Genomic DNA, 27,086 nt, shown 5'->3' on the forward strand with positions numbered 1-27,086 from the left:
ATGTGTTACTACTACTACTACTGCCAGTACTGCGTGTGTTACTACTACTACTACTACTGCTGCTGCTACTGCCAGTACTGCATGTGTTACTACAACTACTACTGCCAGTACTGCATGTGTTACTACTACTACTACTGCTGCCAGTGCTGCGTGTGTTACTACTACTACTACTACTACTGCTACTGCCAGTACTGCATGTGTTACTACAACTACTACTGCCAGTACTGCGTGTGTTACTACTACTACTACTACTGCTGCTACTGCCAGTACTGCATGTGTTACTACAACTACTACTGCCAGTACTGCATGTGTTACTACTACTACTACTGCTGCCAGTGCTGCGTGTGTTACTACTACTACTACTACTACTGCTACTGCCAGTACTGCATGTGTTACTACAACTACTACTGCCAGTACTGCGTGTGTTACTACTACTACTACTACTACTGTTAGTATTACTACTACTGCTGCTACTACTTCCACTGTTACTGTTAGTATTGCTATTACTGTTTGTACATCTGCTATTACTACCATCACTACTGCTAGTATTACTATCTACTGTTGATACTACTACTATTGCTACTAGTATTACAACTACTACCAATAATAGTAATAAAAATAATAATATTGCTGCTACTGCTACTGCAACTCATTTTAATAGTACTACTGCTTCTTGTACTACTCCAGTTTCCCTGTACACACTTTACTGAACAGCTGTGTGTCGCCCTCTGCTGGTCCATACTGAGAACTGCAAAACTGAGGACATCACCACGAGCTCACCTGTGATCCTCACTTATTGGTCAGTTATTGGTCGGTTTTTGGTCAGTTATTGGTCAGTTATGTACAGTCTGTATACATTCGCTTCTCTCTCTTATCTTGTTTTATGTGATTTTATTTGCATGTAAAACACTTGTAACTTGTAACTAATATCAAACTACTCTGACAAACCAGAATCAGATTTTATTCGGGATGCACGGCATATGCTGATATTTTCCAGCTCTTCTGGCTGATATGATGTATGCACATATTTTTTCCACCGGATCACAGAGAACATCAGATCTCTCCTGTTGTGGAAATGAATGTTTTATCGTGCCTGCTCTTATTGTGAAGGCCCACTGGCAGACACAGACATAAAATACAAACACAATGCTTTTCAAAATGCACACTGGGCAAAATAAGAAAAACGACTTCTTAGGTTATGTGAAACACGACGTATTTATTTTGATGTGACTTTTGGGTTAAAAAAAATAATGATGATGATGATGATTTTAACCAGTCAGAGAAATACAGATGAACCTGAGAGCGTTCCGGAGAAAATACACATATGTCTGAAAGTGACAAACTGTTGCTTTTGTTGGTTTGTTGTTGTTCTGTTGTTGTTTGTTTGTTTGTTTTAGAGTGCACTGAAGTTTTCGGAGGGAAAAGACGCAAACAAACCAAAAAATAAAAGGAAGGAAAATAGGAACCACAGAAGGAAGGAAAGAAAGATAGATAGAGAAATGTACATATATAATCCTGGTCTACCAGAGGTGTAATCTCCAGGGATTAGCATCTTCATTCACCATCAGTATTTCCTCAACTGGTGTAATCCCTCCTGACTGGTGGGGTCAGGGGTCAGAGGTCAGAGGTCATTGTTCTGGACAGAGGCCGGCTGGTTAATCACATCTTATTGTGTGTTTAATCTGACTTTACATCCCAAACACTGCAACTTCCTTCTGGGAACAAAGAAATAATCGCTACATGAAACTTTCAGAGGAGAATTTGAATATTTTTTTAATCTGATGAGGATTAAATTCTGGGGGAAAAAACAATTGGAAATTTGGGGAGAGCTCATCACCAGTATCTACCAACACCGTATGGGCAGAAGTATCAGGCCACACCTGTTAATCAGCGAGTTCAGGTGTTTCATTCAGTCTGTGTAACCTCCAGCAGCAGCCATGCAGTCTGCCTTCACCAACATCAGTGACAGAGCGTCTGGTTCTAAAGAGCTCACTGAGTTCCAGGTGCTGCTGGAATAGTGATGGAACAGGAAGCCACCGCTGCAACAAGTCAGCTGCTCAACTTTCTTCCCTCCTAGATATTCCACCATCAACTGGAAGTGGGATTATTGCAAAGTGGAAGCCTTTAGGAACCACAGCGACTCGGCCACCAGGGGGCGGCACCACGTAAAGTTACAGAGCGGGGTCGCCGAGTGCCGAGGCTCATAGTGCGTAAAAGAGTCCGACGCTCTGCCGCCTCAGTACCTGCAGAGCTCCAAACCTCCTCTGGCATCAACATCAGCACAGAAACTGAGCGCCGGGAGCTTCATGGCCGAGCGGCTTCCAGCTCTGTGGGACCAGTTTGGGGGAGGAAGGCCCTTTCCTGTCCCAGCATGACTGAGCCCCAGTGCACAGAGCAGCTCCATAAAGGCGTGGCCGGCTGAGTTTGGGGTGGAAGAAGTTGAGCGGCCCGCACAGAGCCCCGACCTCAACCCCATCCAACACCTTTGGGATCAACTAGAACGCAGACTGGGAGCCGGGCCCTCTGGTCCAACATCAGAGTCTGAGCTCACAAAGGCTCAAAACTCCCACAGACACTCCAACATCTGGCAGAAACTCCCACAGACACACTCCAACATCTGGCAGAAACTCCCACAGACACACTCCAACATCTGGCAGAAACTCCCACAGACACTCCAACATCTGGCAGAAACTCCCACAGACACTCCAACATCTAATGCCTCTGGGTTCAGGATGGAGCTCAGAGAAGCTCCTGCAGGTGGACCAGGACTTTATTATCCTGGGTTTCTTGCAATTTTAATTATTTTTTGCAAATGTTCTATTCTTTTGGTCAGTTTTTTAAAATAGTTATTTCTGAACTTTTGTGGCAATTTCATCATACATTTTTCCTTTTTTTATTTTTCTGTTTTTTGGGTCATTCTGTGGTGGTTTAATTTGAAACCTGTGGTGTTTTTGAGGGCGGCGGGGCGGTGCGCTCAGGTTTCAGAGGGTTAATCAGCAGAGTGACACATGAGGGGCGACGAGGTCAACCTGAAACCCTGCAGACATCTAATATGTGCCCGCCGCCCCGTCAGCACACAAGGCTCACACAAACCCCTTTAATGAGGCCAAACCTTTCCAGCCCGGTGATGGAGACGTGACCCGCCGCCGGACGTCCCGTCAGCTTCCACTGCTCCATGTCACACGTCCCATTTCAACAGCAGAGTCTTGGGCCAAATCGTCTTTTACTAACCTCTCCAGACTGAAACCAGATGTTGGACTCCATCTTCACCTCTGGACATCCAGTGGTTCATTTCCTATGGGTAGCATTTCCTGTTAGCTTAGCATAAAGACTTGAAATCTATGGGAGTTGTTAGCCTGGCTCTGTCAAAGTGAGAAAATAAACCCTCCAGCAGCTCTGAAGCATCTGATTCACACACAAATACACAAAGCAGGTTTTTGTGAATGTGCTGGGAGCGTCCATGAAAACACAACCTGAAGTTCAGGAGAGGGTTTTTTTTTTTTTTTTAAACTTGTGAATTTTAAATTACAACATCTAGCTGATGTCTACATGAGCTAAGGACAAAGTTTAAAAAAAGAACAGAAAAAGAAAAATCTGACCATCATGACTTAAAAATGTGACCCGAAGTTCACAAGAGCTTTGCATTTTTATGTAGTTGTTTATTTGTATATTTATTTATTTATTTGTATCATTTATTTTACTAGTGAATTTCCAAATACAATATTCATCCATCGTCGATACAGGCTAACGACAAAGTTTTACAAAAGAAAAGAGGAGAAACTCTGAACAACATGACCTACAAATGCAGCCTGCAGCTGAGACAAATATAATCTGTGCTTTTCATGTTATAATCATTTTTTTTTTTTTTTTAATATATGGGGCAGTGACTGATCTTCCCCCCGGGTCGCTGTCGCCGTCACTCCCGGCCGCTGAGCGACGTGGGCGGGGCCAATCAGACGGGCAGAAAGTAGGCTGAACTAAAGTGGGCTGCCGGCTCTGATTCCTCAATTAATGGAGGTGGACGTGGTTAATCTGCTGTGGATTACAGTAATCTGCCTCTCTATGGCCAACAGGTCCGCCTCGCCCTGCATGTCACACACACACACACACACACACACACACACACACACCGTGGCGTCTGCAGCTTCATCACCAAAAACATTTGTTTCTTTTTTTGTTTTTTGTTTTATTCTGTCGGTGCTTTTATTGTGAAGATTCCTGTGCATAAGACAAGACTTTGCAAACTTTTCTTTTTTTTGAGGGTCTTTTTCTTTTTTCTTTCAATCGCTCGCCGTCGGCTACAGGAACGTGCAACCAAAGGAACCTCAAGGTGAGTTTGTATGAACCTGGTTCTTTAAAATCGTTTGAATAATCTGTTTCTCTCTGCTTTTAATGTGTAAAAAAAAAAGAATCGCTTCCTCTTGATTCCTCCTTCGCCGCTCCTCACCGAGGCGCTGACCTCTGACCTCTTTAATTTGGCGGGACTGTAATCTGCTGCGGTCGAGGAGCTGAGACTGTTTCTGCTCTGACTGTCGCAGAAACGCCTCACATCCAGAATCCTTTTCTTTTCTCTGACAAACCTCTGGAACCTGAAACCTGTGCAGCAGCTGTTTCTCCCGGCTGGACAGCAGACATCTTTCAGTTTCTTAAAACCTTTGAACCAGATGGAGTACACCCAGTTATTATTATTGTTTGTTTTTACAGATTCTGCTGCAGAACACACGGTGCTCCTCTTACTGAAAAGTGTTCCAAGTGACTTTTTGGTGTTTTTGTGTTTCCAAACGATTCAAACAGACATGAAGTGAAAAAAAAATGCAATATGTTTCTGGTCACTTTTTAATTAAACTCATTTCATACTTGTCTTAAAAAACATTGAAAAACAGGTGATGCTTTTAACTTTTTAAGGACAGAATTTTCAAGCTTTTTTTTTTTTTTTTTTTTTTTAATGAATCCATAAAATATATATTATTATTTTTTTAAACCTCCAAATCAAGTAAATATTCCATGTTTTGAAAAATACCATATAAATAAAATAAAGCAGAATTTTCCTCCGTTCTTCTGATTTTTCTAAAATTAAGTAATTCACTTATTTATTTATTTATTTATTTTTATTTATTTATTTATTTATTTTTATTTTTCCTGTCATTGGCCAGATTGAGGAAAAAAAAAGAAAACAGCAACTTCTTGAGCCCACAATGACCATGTTGTTTGTTTGTTTGTTTGATCTGGGAACAACAACAATAAAAACAACAACAATAGCATGGAGATGAACAGCAGCCTGAGGTCAGCCCCCCCACCCCCACCCCCCACACAGCACCCTGTCAATAATTTACAAGCTCTCTTTCTCTCTCTCTCTCTCTCTGTCTCTCTCTCTCTCTCTCTCTCTCTCTCTCCCGGCAGGTGCAGCAGGTGTGCAGCCTCCTGGGTGTCTGGCTGTTGCCGGGCAGGTTAGAGAGCGAGCAGCAGCTGCAGCAGGTAAGACCAACAAAACTCTCCAGGTGTTCTGACAGAAAGAAGCAGCTGAAGAACCTCCTTATTTAGGGTCTGGTTCTTCACTTGATGTGGTTCTTTAAAGGTTCTTCATGTTTACTGGAGCAGCTAACAATTCTTTTCCTTGTGGATTAATGTGCAGATTATTTCCTCAGTGAATGGATTAATGTCTCGCTCTATAAACCATCAGAAAACATTTTTAATAGCTCGTCTGGAACCCAATGAAGAAACAAGGAACGTGGAGAACCGGCCACCAACATGTTCATGCTGGTTTTCAACCTGCACACAGTCATCTGAGAACCTTTTATTCTGAAAAATTACTGGAGTACCATTAAAAAAAAAAAAAAAATTCTTTACTGAACCAGCTGGGTCCACAATTGAAGAACTTTCTCAAAAATGGTTCTTTAAAGAAACATTTATGGCTCCTAAAGAAAGCGTTTTCTGATGAAATGGCTCTTTAAAGAACCTCTTGCTTCAACGGTCTTTGTGGAAGCAAAAATGCTTCTTCCATGGCATCACTCTGAAGAGCCATTTTTGGTTCCAGTTAGCACCTTTATTTTTCGGTGTGTAGAAACTGCAGACAGCGAGGTGTGCATCTGGACTGAGTGACGGTTCTGTTGTTTTATTCTGAAAATCCAGCATGGAGGTCATAGTTCTTGATGTGTTCGGTCCTTCAGTTCTCCAGTGTTCCTACAGACGATCCAATCTACCTGTCTGTCTGTCTACCTGTCTGTCTGTCTATACTAACATCTCTGTTTCCATCAGGGAACTGTACACTTTTAAAAGAAGAACCTCAGAAAAATAGATCAAAGTTCTTGTGCCTTCATGTTCTAATGACCCGTTTCACAGAGGTTCTCTGTGCTGGAACATCAGGGTTAAATGGTTCCACAGAGGATCTTTATGGTGCTGTGAAGAACCATTGTAGGAATGTTCTCTGTAGCATTGTGCTGAAAATGATTCCATGCTGAACCTTTACCCAACCTTGCACCATTCTTAAGGGGGTCCACACAGAACCTTCATGGTGCTGTGTAGAACCCTTTGTAGAATGGTTCTCTGTACCATCCTACTCATACGGTTCTGTGGAAAGGTTCTCCTGACCCTTGAATGAAGATTCCCTTTAAGATTCTTTAAAGTACCAAAACGGTTCTTCACAGGATCTTTACGTTGCTATAAAGAACCTGTTTTAGAAAGTCCCAATGCTAATGTTAGCCACATGCTAGTTTAACCCCTTCTTCAAGGGGTTCCTGGGGGCCCCTGAACAGGTTCTGCCACTGTTTCCTTTCAAAGAACCTGTAAAGGAGCCTCCAGGAACCGTTCCTTTTTAGGGTGTTAATAACATACTGATCTCCCTGTGTGGTTTTCCCAGAGAGCCGTGCAGTCATGAGGCAGTTCCTCCTCCTCCTCCTCTTCGTCCCGGCGCCAGAGTCTTCCTCCAAGTCCCAGAGCAGCTGGTGTGAGTTCGGCTGTGACTGCCGCGGCGACGTGAAGTTCACGCTGTGCTCGCGGGCGCTGTTCACCCGGGTGCCCAGCAGGGTGCCCGTCACCACCGAGCTGCTTGACCTGTCCCACAACCACATCACCGTGATCCCCGGCCGCTCCTTCGGCTCCATCCGCAAGCTGCGCGTGCTGCTGCTGCAGAACAACAACATCAGCGTGGTGGAGGACGGCTCCTTCGTGCAGCTGGAGTTCCTGCAGAGGCTGGACCTGAGCTGGAACAGGATCTCCAGCCTGAGCGAAGGCTTCTCGCTGGGCTTGGCCGCCCTGCGGGAGCTGCAGCTCACCCACAACCGCCTGAGCTCCCTGGACAGCCGCAGCTTCCTGCACCTGGACGGCCTGCAGAGGCTCAACCTGACCGGCAACGCCATCCACACCATCCAGATGCGCTCCTTCGCCTCCATGAGCGCCCTGCGGCAGCTGCACCTGGAGGACAACCGGCTGACGGCGCTGCGGGACGGGACCTTCTCCATGCTGCGCTCGCTGGAGGTCCTGAACTTGGAGGGCAACCAGGTGAACGAGACGGACGTGGGCGTCTTCAAGCCGCTCACCAGCCTGGCGCTGCTCAACCTGGCCCGCAACAACCTGAGCTCCGTCTGCTTCAAGACGTTCCTGAGCATCCACACCTACAGCACCCACATCCTGCTGGAGGGGAACCCGTGGCACTGCGACTGCGACCTGCAGAGAACCTTCCGGAAGCTGCGCAGCATCCAGAGGCTCTTCCTGGACGACTACTACAACCTGAGCTGCGGGGCGCCGCCCGTCCTGGAGAACTACCGGCTGATGGACGTGGACACGGAGCTGTGCCTCGCCGAGACCGTCACCGTGCTCATCATCACCATCACCGTGGTGATCACCGTGCTGGCCGCCATGGTGATGGGCGAGAGGACGAGGAAGAAGAAGAAGAGCGTCAAGCACTGGACGCAGCAGGGCGACGTGTCGGACGAGTCGGACCTCAGCTGAGCTCCTCCCCTCCTCGGGTTTTCATCGTCTGCGTCGCTCTGTCCTCCTCCCCGCGCTGCTAGTCTTTTTTATTCCTTTATTTTTATCTTTTAATTTTTTTATAATATTTTATAATATTTTATCTTATTTTCCCTCTTTTTATTTTTCGTTCTTTTTCTTTTTCTTTCTTTTATTATTTCTTTTATTTCTTATTTTTTATTATTTATTTCTTTTTGTTTTTATTCTTCCTTTGTATTCTTTTTATTGCTTCATTTTTTCTTCCTTTTATTTTTATTTCTTCCTTTTATTTTTATTTTTATGATATTTATATTTATTATATATTTTATTATTTGTGTTATTTTTATTTTATTTTATTCTATTCTTTCTTTTTTCATTCTCTTTGTTTCTTATTTTTAATTTCTTTTTTATTCTTTTATTGTTTTGTTTTTCTTTTTCTTCCTTTTTCTTCTTTTATTTGTCTATTTTATTTTTTATTGTTTTTTATTCCTTTTATTTTAGTATTTTATTTTTGGTATGTATTTCTACTGATTTTATTTTATTTTATTTTTATTCACATAATTACTTTTTTCACACAAACATGATAATGATACAGTGAGGATGATGATGATGATGATGATGATGATGATGATGATGATGATGATGATGATGATGATGATGATATCCACAGGGAAACTCTTTAATCCAGGAGATTTTCCGCTCAGAGTTTTGGAAACATGTAAAAATATAAAATAATTCTTCAAAATCTATGACGCTTTCAATTTATTTTATTTTATATATGGATTTTTTTTCGTGTGCAAAACACTAAAAATGTCAGGAGTTGCACCTGTACTGATGCAGATGTAGAAAACTGACAATAAACTTGCAATAACACTGAGAAAATATTCATACAATTACACTAAAATGGCTTATTTTCCTCATAAAATTCTGTATCTGTATTTTGCATCTTGCAGAGACATAATATCATTCTTACCTGAGTGGAGGTGATGGGATATAACGTTCATATTCTCTGTCTGACTTCCTGTGTGAAAAACTCAAATTAAAAGGCCTGTTCGGATGTGTTTTGGTCGTTTTGTCTGCAGTGAAATGCCCCGCTGCAGCGTGCAGGGCTGCAGCGCCCCCTGCTGCTCAACACGGAGCTCTGCTGCGCTGGCAAGTGTTAGGGTTAGATTTGATTTGGCGTTTGATTTCGTTCGCTTGAAGCGGCAGGTGGGCGGGAGTTGTTGCATCAGAACCCACCAGCTGTCAACTAAAGAGAAAAAATGATCACCCGATGGCCTTTTAGATGCTTCTGATGCTTTTCTGCACTTCTGCTTTTCACTGTAATATCCTGCCTTGCGAACCCCGCCCACCCGGACCTCCAGGTGTATTCAAATGAACGCCGTGAACTGTTGTAGATCATGTTGGAGCTAGCGCTTCTCCTCGAGCTCCTTTTGTGATTATTAAACAAATTATTATGACAGTAAATGTGAGAGCCAAGCCAAACCTGTGTTGATTTACAGGAAACACAAGAACTTTAACGTTTCTTTATAGTTTTTACCTGAAAACACACAGAACCCTTCGCAGGTTCTTCACTTCAGCACAGAACCGCATGGATCTGTTTCACAGGTTCCACACGTTTGGTCCGGAGTCAGGTTTTTCTTGTTTGAAGTCGAGTCAGGTTTCAGGGATAATTCAGGAGTACATTTATAACATGTAGCACATTAAGGTGTTAAGGGATTATTTAAAAAAAAAAAGAAAAAGAAAAAGAAAAAGAAAAAAGAAGTGAAAAAATGTCATCCTAATTATAATAACAATTATTATTGTCGTTATTATCATCATTATTGTTGTTAATGTTATTATTACAATTAGTAGTAGTAGTAGTAATAGTTGTAGTTGCAGTAATAGTAGTTGTTGCAGCAGTAGTAGCCTAGGCTAGTAGTAGTAGTAGTAGTAGTAGGAACAGTAGCAGTAGTAGTAGTAGTAGTAGAAGTAGTAATAGTAATAGTAATAGTAGTAGTAGTAGTAGAAGTTCCTGAAGAAGTTCCTGTTTCCTTGTGCAAATTATCACCTGATGGGTTAGGGTTAGGCTTTAGTCCCGGATCAATAAGTTCATATTTTGCTTGGGGGGTGGGGGGGTGGGGGGCTGGATGACTGACAGGCACTCCTCACACAATTCAGGCAGCCATGTGTCAACACGACTCTGCTTACACTCTGCTAATGTAATCCCAATGTAATCACTGCAGCCCGGAGACACCGCACTGTTCCTGCTACAATCCGTGATGGTCCATGATGATCCATGATGGTCCATGATGGTCCATGATGGTTCATGATGGTCCGTGATGGTCCTGATAGACTGTAGGACCCTTCAGTGATCCTGCAGCCCTCGGTGGTGATCTCTGTGATGTTTATGGTTATTTTACAGGTTCATGGTGTTCCTGTAATATTCCTATAACAATCTCTCCAGTATCTCCGGTGGGATCACTATAATAATCCTATAATATTCCCACAAAATATCACATAGAATTGTAGTTTTATTGTGATAACTGCGTGATATCAACTTTTTTTTTTTTAATTAATTATAGATTAGATATTATTTAATTGTGATTATTAGTAGATTCCCCTTTAATTTCACAGCTGGGGACGTCACGCAGCGCAGACCAGCTGAGTCAAGTTTACAAGATTCAGCCAGGATTCACACCGGATATCTTCAAAATAAAAGCACCATTTCCGGAAGGAACATGAAGAAAACTCAGTGAATGTTCCACTCTTGCAGTGAACGGAGGCTCAGTTCAGTAGAAACTAACCCGAGTCTGTTGTGTTGTAGAACCGACAGAACTACTGACTGTAAGTAAATATGTTTATTTTATAAACAGCTGACATCTTTGCAAAGTATTAAGGATAAAAGAGAGAATTTCTTTCTGTTATTGTATATTTTATTTTGGCAGCTGATACACTGATACATGCATGATAATAACAAGGAATTTTGTTTTGACAGTTTATTCTGATCAGTTTTGACACCAGGTAGCCGTGCTTCCATTCAGCCTTCAGTAAAATAAAATAGTATAAAATAAAATAAAATAAACCATACAAAAATATAAAAAATCAAACAACAATTAAAAATATCAAAATATAACAATAATGATGATAAGAAGAAGAAGAACAGAAATAAAATAATAAATCAAAGAAGCAGACATAATCTCAGTTTATATGATAGGCCTACATATTTTTTATTTTGTTTTTGTTCAGTATTTTTGTTCGGTATTTTTGCAATACAGTGTGAACAGCAACAGAAGAACATCATTTAAGGCTAAAATATGTGACGTTTGGATTAATTAAAACACCAAAAAAAAAAAAAACATTTCTCCTTTCGATTTTCATTTTGGCGTTTGGTAGCAAAATAACCACAATCATACACAAAAGAGCGCATCCTGCCAGCGAGGCTTTTATCTTGAAAGTGATGACCGGAAGCGCCGTGGTAAATCCGGTGTGATTTGACTTGGCTGTCTCGCGCACAGGTGGGAGCTCCGGTTTGACGAGACAGGGCTGCTGTTGTTCTGAAAAAAGCCCGAGAGCAGCCGGACACACACTTTTATATGCCTTTAAAATTAAACATGAGAGGATAATTATATTTTTTAGCATCAGCCGGTCAGAAAAAGTGATATTTTTCTCGGTTTGGTGGAGAAAAGCCTGAGCGGAGGAGACAAATTGGCCGCAAATTGCGCCGTCACACTTTAATGGGAGCGGTGACCTGAGCAGGTAAGAGACCGGCCTGCCCTCCTCCGGGGTGAAGGGCCGGCCTGCGGACTTTTCTCCGGGTTTGGTGGCTGAGCCGCGGCCGCAGCAGCAGGTGAAAGTGGCCTCAGCTCTGCTCTGCGGACCCGCCGCGGCTCTGCTTTCACTTTATTTACGCCTCATAAATAATTCACTTTATTCCGCCGCCACCTTTTGTTCGTGTCCTCGCCGTAAACGTGTCCGCTTTGACGTTTCTCTTTTTAAAATGTGCACAATGTACACTCAGAAAGCCGGATACTTCCGCATAGAGCAGCCGGTGACGGACAGATGTCGTCAAAGCAGACAAAGCTGGGGTCCGGGGACCTGCCGGGAGTCCCGGGAGGCTCCGAGGAAGGTCCCCGGTTCAGTCTCTAAGTGAGAACATGAGGGGGAAAATGTCCGGATTGTCCCTTAACTTGAGTTTTAAACCTGAAAACACACGGCAGGCTCCAGAATAAACCCTTAATGCTAAGACTGAGGAGAGATGAGCTGACAAGCTGAGGGAATATTTAAGGGGAATCTTAGTTTTGTTGATATCCCTTAATATAAGTGAACTGTATTTGTAAGAAGTACCTTAATTCAGAATCAGTAATACTTTATTGATCCCTGAGGGGAAATAGTTGCATTGTGTCTTTGTGTGTAGTGTGTGTTGGATTTGGAAATCTGAAAAACAGTTATTAAAAAAATAATGATCATAAAAACAGTGAGCCGAAAATATTGTCTTGCATCTAGGGTGCGAATTCAGGTATTTGTTTGTGGCGTTTCAGGGGTTAATTAAGGAGTAATTTTTTTAAATTAAAATCAAACCGAGGAGTTAATAGCGTGTTTTACTGTTTCATATTGATTTACTGTGTATGAGACAGAACCTGATCAACAGAAAATTAATTTCTTATAGTTTTAACAGTCGTTAAGTCGTTTTATTGAAACATCGTTCACCAGAGGCTGTGCGACACTATATTATCACGATATTTAATCCACAATTATTATGTTATTATCACAATATTACACAATATTATTACAATGTTTATGTCACGACACTGAAGTCACAATCAGATCTTTTCAAGGTATTTCAGTCAAATACGACATTATTACAATACTTAAAGTCAATTATCATGATATTTAAGTCATGATACAGTAATATTGTGATTTTAAACGTTTTGCTAAATAGTATTGAGAGTATTCTGCGAACATATTTTGCGATATATTTCAGTTTATTACTTTTTTCAACTACAAATTCTGTCCCCGAAGGAAAACTTTTGTCAACTTGTGTCTAATAAGATCAAACAGAACGCAGAAAAACCTGATCCATATGATTTTGCCACACAAAACATTGTAATTCTATGATGTATTGATTTATTTTTTTTTTTTTTTAAATCTCACCCTTAATGTTTAGTCATTATAACCTTAATATTTCCCAAGTGACTTTGACTTTATTGGTGCACTTTATTCACCAAAATACTTGATTGTTTAATTTAAAAGTGTCGTGTTTTGTTTCTTCTCTTGCAGAAATGGCAGCTGACGACAAAGTTGCCATCCTGACCGACGATGAGGAGGAGCAGAAGAGGAAGTACGTGTTGGCCGAGCCGTTCAACTCTCTGTCCACGGAGTTGCCGCCGCAAAACTCGCCGCCGGCCTCGGACTCTCCGCCCGCCGACGCCGAGTCATCACCCGTCTCTCCGGCCGACTCCATCGACTGCTGCGAGCGCCTCTGCCTGCGCGTCAACAGCCAGCTACTCATCTCCAAGATCTTCTACTTCTTCTTCTATGCGGCGTACGGCTCGCTACACCCCCTGCTGGCCGTCTACTACAAACAGCTGGGCATGTCGGCCAGCCGCAGCGGCCTGCTGGTCGGCATCCGCTACTTCATCGAGTTCTGCAGCGCGCCGTTCTGGGGCGTCGTGGCCGACCGCTTCAGGAAGGGCAAGGCGGTGCTGCTGTTCTCCGTGCTCTGCTGGCTCGTCTTCAACTGTGGCATCGGCTTCGTGGAGCCTGCCGAGATGAGCTGCAAAGAAAAAGGAGTCAGTACCATCACGCCGACTGTGGCCCCGACAGCGCTGACTCCTCCTCACCTGGACGCTAACGCCACCAATGGCACGCGGCACCGCCGCAGCCTGGACGTCCTCCTGCAGCTTCCTGTGCTGCAGACGCTCCTCAGCTCCTTGGAAAGCGGGATCCACCGCTTCAAACGAGGCGTCGGATCCAACGTGACCTCGGCTCCCTCCACGCCGGGCAACACCACCCAGCCGACGCCGAACACCACGACCACGACCGCCGGCACGACGTCGCGCCCCGCCCCGACCCAAGCCAAAGAGTACCAGATCATCTACAACCGGGACCAGGTGGAGAACATCTTCCTCCTCATCCTGCTCGTCATCATCGTGGGCGAGTTCTTCAGCGCGCCGGCCGTCACCATCGTGGACACGGTGACGCTGCAGTACCTGGGCAAGGCGCGCGACCGCTACGGCCTGCAGAGGATGTGGGGCTCACTGGGCTGGGGCCTCGCCATGCTGCTGGTGGGCATCTGGATCGACCACACCCACCTAACCGTGCACATCGACGGCGTCGGCTGCGTGCTGCCTGAATACCGCCTGCACAACTACCGCATCGCATTCATCGTCTTCGGCGTGCTGATGGGCGTGGCTTTCGTCGTGGCCACGCAGTTCTACTTTGAGAAAGGCGGGAACTACCGGCAGGAGCTGCCAGAGGTGGATGCTCCGGCGGCGGCAGAGGAGGAGGAGACTGCCGGCGTGCGGGCATCGCCAGACTCGGAGCAGTCGGCCGGCGGTGCGGCGGCGGCACAGGAGTTCCACTACAGCGACCTGCTGCGGCTGCTGTGCAGCGTGCGCTACGGCTCGGTGCTGTTCGTCGCCTGGTTCATGGGCTTCGGCTACGGCTTCGTCTTCACCTTCCTCTACTGGCACCTGGAGGACCTGAAGGGCACCACCACGCTGTTCGGCGTCTGCTCCGTCCTCAGCCACGCCTCCGAGCTCGCCGCCTACTTCACCAGCCACAAGTTCATCGAGCTGGTGGGACACATCAGGTACGACTGCAGCGCCGTTAGCTAAACGATTAGCCAGCAGGAAAGTTAGCAGCTGCCATTTTCACAGGTTCAAACTAGCAACCCTCTGGTCATAACATTAGCCCACAGCACACAGCAGCAAGATGTGCATTAACTTGAAATGAACAGGTGTGGTGATGAGGTCACACCTTGAAAAAACTTTAATTGTCCAATCAGAATCAGGTATTCAGCATATCTGCGTATTAACCAAAACAAAAAAAAAAAAACAAAAAAACAAAAAACAAACAAAAACTCAGCATGTTGGAGCCGTTAGCATTTCCCACAAACAACAAGAGCAGCAAGATGAAGAGTTAGCTTGTGGCTAGCCGTGTGTTAGCTTGAACGAGGGATGCTAACAGTGCTAATGATGCTAACAATGCTAATTAATCTCTGTGAGGTTACATGACGAGTTTTCCCACTCACGCTCCAACAAATAAAAAAAAATCACTCAAAATAAAAACTGCGTTGAAACCATTTATTTATTATTGGTTGATCATTTGAATGAAAATGTTTTTTTAATTTTGCGAATCTTTTTACATTTTGAAGTAAAAACACCGACCGACTGTCTTCCTTTGCTCTGTTCAAATCTTTATCAAATCAATATTTTGGGTTTTTGGCAGAGGAAGACATTTGATCACTTCCTGTCAGACTTTGGTTTCATGTTTCACCCTTAACCTCTTCATGGTGCATCGATTATTCAGTAATAATAATTGATTGATTGATTGATTGATTGATTGATTGATTGACAGTGAAAACAGCTGCTGCTTGAAGCCCTAAATGTCGTCTCACTTTGGTCTTCACCTCTGAAGGAAATCCAAGTAACCACTTTGTCTGTGTGTGTGTGTGTGTGTGTGTGTGTGTGTGTGTGTGTGTGTGTGTGCGCTGCAGTAACTGAGTGCAGGTGTGTGTGTGTGTGTGTGTGTGTGTGTGAGTGTGTGGGAAACACGGAGTGTCCTCTCTGGAACAATGACATCATTGTTGGTGGGCGGAGCTCGCATGCAGTGGAGACATTCGAGAGCGCGGCGTTAGATTTCAGCTCGGACACGGAGCCTCAGTCCTCTCTGTTCACACAGCGACATCATCACAGTAACGTCGGCTCGGTCCTCTGTGTTCACACAGCGACATCATCACAGTAACGTCGGCTCAGTCCTCTGTGTTCACACAGTGACATCATCACAGTAACGTCGGCTCGGTCCTCTGTGTTCACACAGCGACATCATCACAGTAACGTCGGCTCAGTCCTCTGTGTTCACACAGCGACATCATCACAGTAACGTCGGCTCGGTCCTCTGTGTTCACACAGTGACATCATCACAGTAACGTCGGCTCGGTCCTCTGTGTTCACACAGCGACATCATCACAGTAACGTCGGCTCAGTCCTCTGTGTTCACACAGCGACATCATCACAGTAACGTCGGCTCGGTCCTCTGTGTTCACACAGCGACATCATCACAGTAACGTCAGGAAAACTCTGAGCCTTTTTTTAATCACAATCAGAAAAACTTTATTGATCCTCAAGGAGAAATCAGATAATTCAGTGAGTTCACAAGGTGCAACATAAAAACAGTGAAAATAAAAATAAAATCAGCTGCAGGTTGAGGCCAACAGGGGGCGCTGCAGGTTCAAACCTTCACCTGTCAGGTGTGTTTCTGCGGCTTTTTAACAAACAGCTTCTGATTTATCGTCTGATTTCTGTTCCACCACACCTGTTTTGTGCATTGATAGCGCCCCCCGGTGGTCCATTTGAATGAAACTTTCAGGGTCAGTTTCAGGCACTGATGTGCACGTGTCCTGTGAGTTTGATGCTGATTGGCCCACCGGTTGTTGATGTGCTAAGCCCCTTTTGAAGTTCATTGGTCAGGATCTTGAAAACGACATAAGATATCAACAAGCCGTACGCAGCTTACGAGGAAAATGTGTTTTTCAAAAATTCAAAATATGGTGCACCTTATGGGCTCTTGAGGAGAATTTGCAGAGTGAGGATTGATGGACGTCTGCGCCAAGTTTCATGTAAACCAGACTCTGGTTTTGAAGTTCAAAATTTTGGCCTTTTTAATTGTAGCGCCCCCATCAGGCGGATCGGGGTCAGGTTTCTTGAGGACAGCTTCCAACCGTCTCTCAGGAAGGAAGAAGGCCGAAACCGATGAAAAGGAGCCGGACAAAGAATATAGAAAACATGAGACAAAAGTTAATAAATAAAAATAAATTAATAAAAATAGTAAAAAGAGGACAAACACTGGGTTTCAGGTCGTCTTTGTGGTTAAAAAGCACATTTTAGGAAAAGATTTACAAAAGAAACCAACAGCCAAACACTGAGAAACCTCACCGCTGAACACAAACACAGATATGTGAAAGTTTGATGACGATCAGATTTTTGTTTTTTAATATTTCACATTTCTCTCTCAGTCAGAAGAAGCTGCTGATGTTCGCTTGATGCTCAGTTTGCAGACCAGATTTTTTTTTTCCTTTGCAGTCGTCGAACAGAAAAGCGCTTGAACTTATTTTTAATTTCTGTTTTGGTTTTGGCTGATGCAGCTGCTCAGAGGAAGCTGCCTGTCTGAGTGTGTGTGTGTGTGTCACTGTGTGTGTGTGTGTGTGTGTGTGTGTCACTGTGTGTGTGTGTGTGTGTGTGAGGCTTCTAAAGAGGCTCTGAACTGAAGAGATGAGATGATTTTTTAAATTTTATTTTTATAAGTCGGTGGATGTTGTGAGTTTGTTGTCGAGACTTTTCACTTTTTGTTTTTCTTTTTGTTTTTTCTCTTTTTGTTTTTTTCCCTCCTGTTTCCTCGGCAGAGTTTGGAGATTCAATTATTAAAGAAAATAATCCCACGTTCATCCGCACGCTGGAAAAATACTCAATAATGCAGGGAACATGAATAATGAAGCGAGTGTAAATACAGATGTGAAAGAGGCCGCAGGTCGGCTCCGGCAGCAGAGCAGGAAGTGACTTCACCCTCTGCACACACACACACACACACACACACACACACACACACACACACAGCTCCTTATCTGCTGGCTGTATTTAGCTATCAGAGCAGGAAGCTCAGGCTGCTCTGCCTGGCAGACGCTTTCACAAAACCACAACATGAATTATATTTACTGGATAAAATTTATATTTTCAGTTTTTTATTTGGAAATAATCTGACAGATAATCCACGTTTAACTGTGTTTAACTGCATGTTCCTCTCATCACACTCAGCCGCAGCGCCAGCTCAATAAAATCTGGGTTAATGTAAAGTTTGGCCTGACCACCATCATCACCACACAGGACTTCTGGGTAATGAAGTCCTTCAAACATTGAAAAATTCAAACAGTTTCTACTCCCACACAGCAGCTAGCATGCTAACATTAGCCTTCCTTTCTTAGGACGGCGATGGAATGAACTGACAGACTGAAATGTCAAACATTCTGTCGCCATCCTAGGAGAAAAAAAGCTCTGTTCTTCCTCCTCCTCCCCCTCAGCGCTCACCGACCCCACATTCACTCTCGTTGTGTTACAAGCTTTGTCCGCTCGCCGCTTATCCTCACCACATTTTTTCCGCCATCCGTGATTTTCTTAGCTTCCTATTGGACGAGGTGCTGTCGCTCTTTACCCATGCTGCACTGTGATTGGCCGGGAGCTACACATCCGCTGCCCAATGGCGAGCCTGGACGTTGGCTGTCATTTTTGCTGCTACTGGAAAAGGCATGCGTGTGATTGGCCGGTGTGTTCACAGTCAGTAAACAAAACCAAACCACGTGCAGAAATGACAGACTGCCCCTTTAACTCCACACTGTCCAGCCCAGAGAGAGGGGTTTCTGATATTTTGTCCCTCTTTATTTATGTACAGTGAGGGGGGACAGAATAGTGGAAACAGCTGTCAGTAAAGTGCAGCACTAACTATGAGCTCAACGCCAAACACAGAGGTGAATGAACACCTCTGTTACCGTGACAACAAGACAAGCTGAGCATTATAGGCAGCAGGAGAGGAAACTTTAGGGCACAACAGCTGGATTAGATTAGATTAGATTAGATCAGATTAGATTAGATTAGTTTAGATTAGATTAGATTAGATTATCCAGGTGGAGCTGATAAAGTGACACTGAGTGTATAAATCTCATAGAATTGTGGGAAAGCCACTTTAAAAAATAATAATCTTAATAATCTGGACCTTCCCGACGTCTGCGCTGTAGTTAGGCCCTCGACATCCACGCCCTCTGTCTTGGAACTACTTTTCCTTCCGTATCCCTCCGCAGCAGCGCACACAGCCCCTGTTCATGAGCTGTGTGTAGACGCAGCAGGTCGGTGGAGGGATACGGGACGCAGTGCAGAGTTTGTTTTTCACTTCCTGTTTGCAGCGGCGAGGCGGCGCAGGAGCAGCAGGTGTGAGAGCCGGTTAATGACTGAGCTCCTGCAGCAGCTGCCTGTCTGTCTGCCTGCCTGTCTGTCTGCCTGTCTGTCTGCCTGTCTGCCTGTCTGTCTGTCTGTCTGTCTGTCTGCCTGCCTGCCTGCCTGCCTGCCTGTCTGCCTGTCTGCCTGTCTGTCTGTCTGTCTGCCTGCCTGTCTGTCTGTCTGTCTGTCTGTCTGTCAGTCTGTCTGTCTCTCTTTCTGTCTGTCTTCCTGTCTGCCTGTCTGTCTGCCTGTCTGTCTGTGGCGTTCACTCAGCAGGTCACATGTTACGGCCCGCCGTCTCTCAATCCCCCATAATCCTCGGGGCTTGTTGGTGTCGCGGCTCATTGGCTCACGCTCCGGTTGTTTGATGATGTCATCATTATGTCCTCTGTCCATCAGTCTCATAGTTTATTTTGCTGATTATTAGCTGGATGACTGAGTGCATAACGTGACTTCAGACTGCTCCCTCAGCCATTTATTTATTATTTATTATTTATTCATTTATTTGGAAAATGCAGCTTTATTTATCCACGCAACGCAGCTGGACAAAAAAAAAAAAAAAAATCCACCCTTGAGTGTTTTCCAAAAGCTATGTTTGGGTTTTTCCAACGGACAGAAAGACGTAAGAAAAAAAATTCTCACCTCGGAGCTTCATCCAATCAGCTTCAGGAAAGCAGCCCAACACACAAGGCATTATGGGTAGAGGGAGACAAAATGAAGAGTGACCTGGTGCTATGATATGGTTATTTTATTTTATTTTATCTTATTTTATTTTATTATATTTTACTGAAGAACAGACATACAGGTCCGTCACAGAGACGGGAGAAAAGACAGACCGTTCACTCTGACAGCGTTTCTGGAAAAAAAAATCAAAAAGAGAGCCGCCTCGCTGCCAAAACTGAACTGCTTTGCAAGTATTTTTTTTCTTCTTCCAACAAAACAACACGAGTCTCGTTGGTCTGAGCAGCAGATCTGAGGTCTGTGGCGGCGGCGAGCTCAGATCAGCGCGTGGAGATGTTTTTAAAGATCGTTGGCGTTTGAGCGTTTTTCTGTGTCTGTGTGAGCTGGATGGATATTTATTTAATGACGTTTACGACATGTTTAATATGTAATATAACATGTGGAGAACATTTGGGCTTGTTGAATTTCTATAAAGTTAACGCTATTGCTATTGTTGTTGTTATTACTTTATATTATTTATTTGTTTGTTTTTTATTATGTAAACAGTACGAGGAGCTGACCACCTCCTCCTCCTCCTCCTTCTTCTTCTCCTTCTTCTTTAGTGTTGTTTCCAGCTCTGTTCCAGGCGGCAGATAAACTCAGTCATTTGGACCAGAGTGGCACCTCTTCACTGCTCATAAATCATCTTTGGTTCTGCATGTTTGAGAAACTTTGTCCATGGAGGCTGTAATCGGTGCTTTTTGTCCCTGGCAGGGTGCTGTACGTGGGCCTGGCCTGCAACACGGCGCGCTACCTGTACATCTCCTACCTGACCAACGCCTGGATCGTCCTGCCCATGGAGGTGCTGCAAGGTACCCTGGGAGGAGGGGGAGGGGAGGGGAGGGGGGAGCAGGGGGCGCTAGGACCCTGAGGGCTCCTGTGTGTTTGACAAGCAGCCACACACCCTCTTCCTGCTGCCGCCGCCCTGCAGCCGGATACACACACACACACTGCACAGCACACGCACACACACACACACACACACACACACACTGCAGGACGCTCTCATGTTCATGTCGTCTCGAATCTCGTTTCTCTTCCAACAAGATCAATAATCCAGCAGCAGGATGAGACACATTTATGCTGAAACCAGTGGGATTATCTCATCCCACCGGCAGATTTTCAGCTTTTAAGACTGAATATGAGATTAAATGACACATAAACACGTACGTGTGTGTGTGTGTGTGTGTGTGTACATGTACAGATTAGCGGTGTGGCGGTCCACGTCGATCAGGGTTCGGTGCCTCGGTGTTGAAATCACGGTTCAGTTCATTTTCTGTCCAGGAGAAAAAAAAAACGCAAAACCTAAAACATCTTTTTATTGATTATGAAGTTTTGTAAACGTCAATGCTCAATCAATTAATGAGTTTCTCAGATAAATTAAACAAAATAAATACGTCCATGTGTCTGGACATATTTGGACAGGTGTACATACATGTATATATCTATATCTCTGTGTACATATATCTGTGTGCAGCTCCTCGGACCTCCTGGGTTTTGCTCTGATATGCAGTCAGCTGTGAGGCCTCCTGCAGACAGGTGTGTGTGTCTTTCCAGATCCTGTCCAGTCAGGTTCATTTTCCAGGTGAACTCTGATCGAGCTGCAGAAACGTCTCAGCAAAGGCTCTGAATCCCCCTGTCTTTTGATTTGATTTGATTTGATTTATTTATGACATGTAAAAGTGCATGCTCTATTTCCAACATGGTCCTTACAGATGTAAACACATAAGAAAACATTTAGCAGGACACGACCTCCACACACATAAACACACACACACACACACACACACACACACACCATCTCAGCATCCGGAGACATAACTTTCATTAAATCAAATCAAAAAAGGACGTTCTGTAAAAATAAATAGAGATAAAAAAAAAATAAGACTATATCCACTAAAAGTCTGAGAGTCTATCCCATATAAAATCCTTCACCTGGTTTCTAAAAACTGTTTTAGAATTTAATCATTTGTTTTTTAACAAATTTGTAAAAAAAAAAAAAAAAAAATTGTAAAAAAAAAATTATGTAATAATGAGAGAAAACATGAATTTAAAGGATTGTAACAGCAGAACAAAAATGAAAAAAGTGAAGGAGGTCTGAATACTTTCTGAATGACCTGAATAGAGACAGAGATAGAGATAGATAGAAGATGTATATGTAGCCTACATATGTTCAATATCTAATAATAATATATGTAATATAGGTGTGTGTGTGTGTGTGTGTGTGTGTGTGTGTGTGTGTGTGTGTACATGTGTAATAATACATTTCACTGAAGGAGCTCCTGTTGTTCTTCATATGATGTCAGAAGAGAACACACCCTGAACACACCCTGAGAACACGCAACACTCACACACACACACACACACACACACACACACACACACACACACACACACACACACACACACAGCGCTCGTGACTCGGCCAGGCCTCCTCCTCCTCTTCCTGCTGCCGGCCGGATGTTTGACGTAAACATGGCCAGTTTGGATAGTGCTGTGTGTGTGTGTGTGTGTGTGTGTGTGTGTGTGTGGCGCGGTGGTTTTATCAGACACAGCGACACACCTGTGTGGCTCGCGGCTTTATCACCTGCAGCTGCCCTGTAAAAACCAGCCAGCTAACCCGAACCCTCCAGAGCTCATTTTGTTTTTGTGTTTTAAAGTTAAGAAAAAAAATCTTCCAGTCGGGTGAAATCAGTTTGTCTCAATTTTTTTGAGCAAATGTTCGTTTTCATTTCTGCTCAGTTCATGAAAATTTTTTTTCTTTTTTTTTTAACTAGTAGTTTCAGTTATCATGTTAGTTTTCGTTAACTAAATCAAATTAAATTAAATTAAATTAAATTAAATAAACATGAAAAAGCAGGGCCAGTCATCACGTGGACATGGACTGAATCCTCTGTTGGCCGTATTCTCACTAAGACAATAATGCTGTACTGCAAACTTGATGCTTGACCCGTTATTATAGGATTGATGCACATATTTTACATAATACACAATTTTTAAAAATACGTTTCTACAAATTTGTAATGCACACATTTGCACATGTATTTTCCTTTTCTGTTTTGTGTAATATAACTTCTGCTTATCTTATATTCTTCTCTCAAGAACTCAAGCAGCTGCAGCCGACCCGTTTCCCCCTCAGGGATCAATGACGTATTTCAGATTTCCAGCGGTATTTTCAGAATAAAGCGTCCCCGTGCTGTTGAACTTGTCCTGCATTGTCCTGCTCCTTCGGCGAGTTTTGTGTTTGTCACGGCAGATTTTTGGGAGCGGAGGTGTGATCGCACTTCCACTCACCCTGAGAAAGACCGTGTGATTTCTGTTTGGGGTTTTTTTTTTCGCGGTGAGATTTCGGCCAGGAGCCCTGAGAAGGCGAGCGAGCTCTTTCACACACAGATTATCACTTCCTGGCATTTGTTGCACCGAGCCCGGCCAGAGCGAGCACGCTGCCAGAAAAAACAAAAAAACCCCAAGAAGCTCAGCAAACAGACGAACTCTGAGACACCACATCATGTTCTCCAGAGTCTGGAAGGAAATAATCCATCATCCATAATCTATAATCCACCTGCCGCTTCCTGCTTTTGTAGCTGTTAAGAAAATATTGAGGGATGCATAATCCTTTATACTTCATGAAACCTTTACAAAACCAATTATAAACTGAAAAATGTTCAGTCGTCGACCCGGAGACATGACTGTTTTCCTTAGTTTATGATATTATGCTGAGATTATGAAGATACGAGGTTTTGGTTGGACGTGTTTATTTGACAAAAGGGAAGAAATAATTTGAAATAAGCAACAAAATGTATCACGACGTCCTGACACCACGTCGATGCTCCTGTTGGAGGAAAGTGTTGCTGCTAAAGCATCTCCGTGTCATTCAGCCTCAGGCTTCAAATCTTGTTTATTTTATTCAAACAAGGGAAATAATCTGCCAGTAAAATAAAATAATCCCACTTCTAATGCAGTTTCACTGGTTGCATTATTTTTTTCCTTGGAACAAAAAGTATAAAGTGTTGAAACAGGCAGAATGAAGCAGATCAGCCACTGAGATCAAGCCAAAAAAATCTGGAAACAAGTGGGATTATCTCACCCCAGTGGCAGATTATTTACCTTGTTTGAAGAGAAACAAGATTTAAAACTGTTTTAATCCCTAATTTTTTGGAATGAAAACAAAACATAAATTTGAAAAGATGTCATGGAAAAGTTTTGAGGTGACCCGGTGTGTGACCCGGTGTGTGACCCGGTGTGTGACCCGGTGTGTGACCCGGTGTGTGACCCGGTGTGTGTCCCGGTGTGTGTCCCGGTGTGTGTCCCGGTGTGTGACCCGGTGTGTGTCCCGGTGTGTGACCCGGTGTGTGACCCGGTGTGTGTCCCGGTGTGTGTCCCGGTGTGTGTCCCGGTGTGTGACCCGGTGTGTGACCCGGTGTGTGTCCCGGTGTGTGTCCCGGTGTGTGACCCTGTGTGTGACTCTGTGTATGACCCAGTGTGTGACCCGGTGTGTGTCCTGGTGTGTGACCCTGTGTGACCCGGTGTGTGTCCTGGTGTGTGACCCTGTGTCTCCTGTGTGTGACCCTGTGTCTCCTGTGTGTGACCCTGTGTGTGACCCGGTGTGTGACCCGGTGTGTGACCCGGTGTGTGACCCGGTGTCTCCTGTGTGTGACCCTGTGTGTGACCCTGTGTCTCCTGTGTGTGACCCCGTGTGACCCTGTGTCTCCTGTGTGTGTGTCCTGGTGTGTGACCTGGTGTGTGATCCTGTGTGTGACCCTGTGTGATCCAGTGTGTGACCCGGTGTGTGACCCGGTGTGTGACCCGGTGTGTGACCAACACTACATTTACACTGCCAATGTAATGTGACCCAATTCCGATTTTTTGCTCTTATGTGGCACAGATCGGATATGCTCGCTGACAGTGTAATCAGGAAAAAGACGCATGCATTCGGATATTTTGAGATCGGATACAGGCCTCATTCATATGTGGAAATAAATCAGATATGTATCGGATATGTGCCAATGCGACCGCCGTGTAAACAGGCTGATCGGGTTTTCTTACACGTTGCGTCTCTAACGTCATCAAATCTGCGACCAATTAGCTTATTTTGTCGCATAAATAGTGAACACGCGGTAAACGACAGACTGAACATGGAGGCTAACCTGCAGAGAAAGATGAGAGATGAGGAGGAAAATTCGGCGAAGAGGTCAGTTGAAGAGGTCAGATGTCTTCTCAGTCTATGTGGAAAGGAGAAAATTCAGGAGAAAATAAAAGGGACATACAGAAATAAAGCCGTGTTCCAAGGCATGCGCGATGTTTCAGATGTTGTAGGCAAGTGGAATCGCATGAATCAGATCTGGGTCACTTGATAAAATACGTGTAACCGCACAGTAAAAAAAAAATCGGATTCAGGCAGCAAATCTGATCTGGGCATCAAGACTTGCAATGTAAATGCAGCCCCTGTGTGTCCTGGTGTGTGACCCTGTGTGTGTCCTGGTGTGTGACCCGGTGTGTGACCCGGCGTGTGACCCTGTGTGTGACCCGGTGTGTGACCTGGTGTGTGACCCCGTGTGTCCTGGTGTGTGACCCGGTGTGTGATCCTGTGTGTGACCCTGTGTGTCCTGGTGTGTGACCCGGTGTGTGATCCTGTGTGTGACCCTGTGTGATCCTGTGTGTGACTCGGTGTGTGACCCTGTCTGTGACCCGGTGTGTGTCCTGGTGTGTGACCCGGTGTGACCTGGTGTGTGTCCTGTGTGTGACCGGGTGTGTGACCCAGTGCTCCTGTGTGTGACCCGGTGTGTGACCCTGTCTGTGACCCGGTGTGTGACCCGGTGTGTGACCCTGTGTGTGACCCTGTCTGTGACCCGGTGTGTGTCCTGGTGTGTGACCCGGTGTGTGACCCGGTGCTCCTGTGTGTGACTCGGTGTGTGACCCGGTGTGTGACCCTGTCTGTGACCCGGTGTGTGACCCGGTGTGTGACCCAGTGTGTGACCCTGTGTGTGACCCTGTCTGTGACCCGGTGTGTGTCCTGGTGTGTGACCCGGTGTGTGACCCGGCGCTCCTGTGTGTGACTCGGTGTGTGACCCGGTGTGTGACCCTGTCTGTGACCCGGTGTGTGACCCGGTGTGTGACCCGGTGTGTGACCCGGTGTGTGACTCGGTGCTCCTGTGTGTGACTCGGTGTGTGACCCGGTGTGTGACCCGGTGTGTGACCCTGCGTGTCCTGTGTGTGTCCTCAGGAGTGACCCACGCCTCGGTTTGGGCAGCCTGTATCTCCTACCTGAGTGCGGCCGTCCCCCCGGCGCTGCGCACCTCAGCGCAGGGCATCCTGCAGGGGCTGCACCTCGGCCTGGGCCGCGGCTGCGGGGCCATGGTGGGCGGAGTCTTCGTCAACTACTTCGGTATGATGTCACACGCCGCCTCGCTTACTTCAACACGCCATTACAACAGGAGAGCAGCTGAATTTAAAGGGACAGTTCATCCAAAATACAAAGCCAATAGAACTCCATGCAGAGAGTTTCTGTGTGATTTGGAGACGTTTCCACTCTAAACCACCTCACTGTTTTCTTTGCAGATCATGGGACAAATGGCTTTTTCTGTTCGTTAGTGAGCGAGGCGGCTTTTTCCAGTCACTCATGAGGAAATTCATGATTATCCCAGTTTATGATTATCCCGATAATTTAAATTCACCACGATCAGCTTTTTTTTTAAATCTGGAAATCTCAACAAATCACACAGAAACTGTCAGGACGGACCAGCTGAGTGGGAAAATAAAAGTTTTAATTTTGTTTTTTGTTGCTCAAGTTGACATAACAACATGGCAGCACTAATAACAGCGCTGTAGAGAACAGCAGCTTTTATTTTCCTAAAAAATGATCTCAGCAGCATTAGCATCATGTGTCGTGTTGTGTTGTTGTGTATTGTGTTGTAAAGTGTGTGTTTCTGATGGGCTGCTGCACTTTAAATTTAAAAAAACAGACAGTAAAAGTTAAAAACATCACAATGAAACAAATTTTGAGAAAATATATTTTTATTGGTTGAAATTGTTGATTTTTTTATAGCAGTGTTTAATCTGTGTGAGCTCAAGAAGAAAAAAATCAAAATGTAAGTTTATTTGAATTTATTATGAAATAGGTAAATATTCTTGCATGGGAAATTAGCTGATACACTAAAAAACACAAAAACTTTTCTTTTCATTGTGAATCTGAAGTAACTGAAGCAGCTCATTCTGGTTTCCAGTGCAGATCCTGAT

The 27,086-nt window shown here is 44.5% G+C and overlaps 1 protein-coding gene and 1 pseudogene across 2 annotated transcripts in view; both read left to right on the forward strand.

Moving 5' to 3' along the window:
- Window positions 1–12,076, forward strand: LOC115369726 (reticulon-4 receptor-like 2; annotated as a pseudogene).
- The window catches only part of mfsd6a (major facilitator superfamily domain containing 6a), a 21,360-nt gene continuing 5,691 nt past the window's right edge, over window positions 11,418–27,086 (forward strand). For both annotated transcript variants that reach the window (XM_030067816.1, XM_030067825.1), the window contains exons 1-4: window positions 11,418–11,682; window positions 13,204–14,737; window positions 20,565–20,662; window positions 26,074–26,235. In XM_030067816.1, coding sequence (XP_029923676.1) covers window positions 13,206–14,737; window positions 20,565–20,662; window positions 26,074–26,235 — 1,792 coding nt within the window. In that variant the 5' untranslated portion in view covers window positions 11,418–11,682; window positions 13,204–13,205. The remainder of the gene's footprint in view (window positions 11,683–13,203; window positions 14,738–20,564; window positions 20,663–26,073; window positions 26,236–27,086) is intronic.

Source organism: Myripristis murdjan, chromosome 2, assembly GCF_902150065.1.
Source record: "Myripristis murdjan chromosome 2, fMyrMur1.1, whole genome shotgun sequence".
In the NCBI taxonomy this organism is placed as follows: Eukaryota; Metazoa; Chordata; class Actinopteri; order Holocentriformes; family Holocentridae; genus Myripristis; species Myripristis murdjan.